The sequence below is a fragment of the Octopus bimaculoides genome, chromosome 14 (genome assembly GCF_001194135.2).
Source record: "Octopus bimaculoides isolate UCB-OBI-ISO-001 chromosome 14, ASM119413v2, whole genome shotgun sequence".
In the NCBI taxonomy this organism is placed as follows: domain Eukaryota; kingdom Metazoa; phylum Mollusca; class Cephalopoda; order Octopoda; family Octopodidae; genus Octopus; species Octopus bimaculoides.
The window spans coordinates 6,222,119-6,224,691 of NC_068994.1; the positions used below are offsets into that span (position 1 = coordinate 6,222,119).

At 36.2% G+C, this 2,573-nt stretch overlaps 1 protein-coding gene across 1 annotated transcript in view; it reads left to right on the forward strand.

The window, feature by feature from the left end:
• Positions 1-2,573, forward strand: part of LOC106873387 (uncharacterized) — a 17,573-nt gene that overhangs the window by 380 nt on the left and 14,620 nt on the right. Inside the window, exon 2 of the mRNA XM_052973012.1 lies at positions 826-1,259. Within this exon, the coding sequence (XP_052828972.1) occupies positions 826-1,259 (434 nt within the window). The remainder of the gene's footprint in view (positions 1-825; positions 1,260-2,573) is intronic.

Sequence of the window (2,573 nt, forward strand, 5' to 3'; positions counted from 1 at the left end):
GAAACACAAAGATTGAGCCTTATATATATATATATATTTGCAGGAGTGGCTGGTACTAATTATATCGGTCTCTTTTGCTGAACTGCTAGGTTACGGGGACGTAAACACACCAAGACTGGTTGTCAAGTCGTGAATGGGGGAGGGGAGAAACACAAACATATATATATATATAGATACGACAGGCTTTTTTTCAGTTTCCGCCTACCAAATTCACTCACATGGCTTCGGTCGGCTCGAGGCTATAGTAGAAGATACTATCCGAAGTTGCGACGCAGTGGGACTGAACCCGGAACCATGTGGTTGGGAACCAAGCTGCTTACCACACAACCACTCCTGCATACATATTAGCGGTTCGGCAAAAGACGCCGATAGAATAAGTACTAGGCTTACAAAGAATAAGTCCTGGGGTCGATTTGTTCGACTAAATCGGTGCCCCAGCATCGTCGCAGTCAAATGACTGAAACAGATAAATGAATAATAGGTCCAACTTACAGAGTTTACATACAAGTGCATACATGCATGCATAAATACATACATACATACATTCATACACGTACACGCATACATACATACACACATACATGATGATTGCTTCATCTTGACAGATGAAGGCCTCACATCAGCACACACACACATCATACATGCATACATACATACACGCATACATGCATACATACATACATACATACACACGCACATACATACATACATACAATTCACACCGCATTTATAACCTCATCTATACTATTTATAGATGGGGGGAGGAGTGAACATCACAAGAGTTACGCCCCTTTAGCAGTTTCTGATGACGTCAGGTCACGTGAGCAAAATTTAAAGTAGAAAGCGGGTACAAAAATAGCAACAGTTATCACAAGTGTTCGCGACTTCAAACATCAACAGTAGCAACATCTTCATCGGCAGTAGCAAAGACAGACATCAAACAGGCCATACCAATTAACTTGCAACGACAGTCGGTGCTTCATTACATAGACACGCCGACGGAGGAGGAAGCAATCATTAACACGACTTTTTCTTTTCCCAATGGTTTTATAGAAATTGCAACATCATTTAATTTTTCCTTCTGTGAACTTTGGATAGACATCACAATGTCTGTAATTGAATACGTGAAAGATATTCGCGAGGTGATACATGTCGATTCGGTAAACAACCTACATGCGTTGATTGTGGAGGAGCTTCGCAAAGCTGGTGTGAAAATACCTTTTGGTATTGATCAGGGCTGTATGAGGGCCCCTCTATCGGTCAGTACTATTTTTTTTCTCCATTTTCATGCATCAATAAACTTTAGTTCCTCTACTACTTCTTTCAAACGAGAGAGGGTGTGTTTTTGTGTGTCTGTGACTGTATATGTATGCTTGTGTGTGGATATGTGTTTGTGTATGTGCTACGGTTTGTGTGTATGTATGTGTGTATGTCTGCTACGGTTTGTGCGTGTTTCTGTGTATCTATGTATGGATGTGTGTGTGTATGTTTGTATGTCTGTGTGCTACTGTTTGTCCTGTGGCCCTGAAACGAAAGTTAACAGAAAAAAAAAGAAAAACTCGAGAGATGTCGATCAAAAATTGTAACTTAACGTTTTATATAATGAAACATGGAAGAAGATTAAACGAAGGATGCTAGAAGATTAATTAAGATTTGCTTATAGATTAAGACAAATCTGGGGACGGTCTTTGGTAAAACAAGCAAGATCTTTGATAATTTTTCAGATTAACACCCGCACGATTACCTAATCCGAACCCTAAAACCCTAAACCTAACCCTAACCCTAACCCTAAAACCATAAAACCCTATCCCTAACACCCTAGTGAAAATCGTGCGGGTGTTAATCTGAAAAATTACCAAATCTCTTGAATAAAAACATCAAAAACAAACGAAATTCCATGTCAAAACCGTTTAATTAATGCTTATAAAAAACCGTTCAAACTGATCGAACACACACATATACGCATGCAGACAGGTTCTTTTGGGAAATGCATGAACATCAATAAAGGATAAAATATACAAGGAAAACAATTACAAAATACTGTTATATTTGAAATCCTGGCATACATGATATAAAATATATGAGATGTCGGAAAGGTGTGAGGCACATATGTTATACATCCTCCTTTGTTTCTCTGTGTATGTATGTATGTGTGTGTATTCCTTCGAAACTTCTCTAAGTTTGAAACTATAATCGACAAATTGTAAAAATCATAAGATATATTGAATTCTTTTTCTCCTGTTTGTGCATCCGAATGCGTGTGTGTATGTATGGTTGTGTGTATATATTACACAGATACATACATACACACACGTAGACACATACACACATACATTTATGTCTATATATATTTATAACATATAATGTCTTATATATTATGTATATATATATGTAAATCTCTGTATATGTGTTTAATATATGTGAATACGTACACATAAATCTATACACACACACACATGTATATATATCTAAGTACATTTATGTCTATATATATATTTATAACATCTAATATATTATGTGTGTATATATATATATATATATATATATATATATATATATATATATATATATAT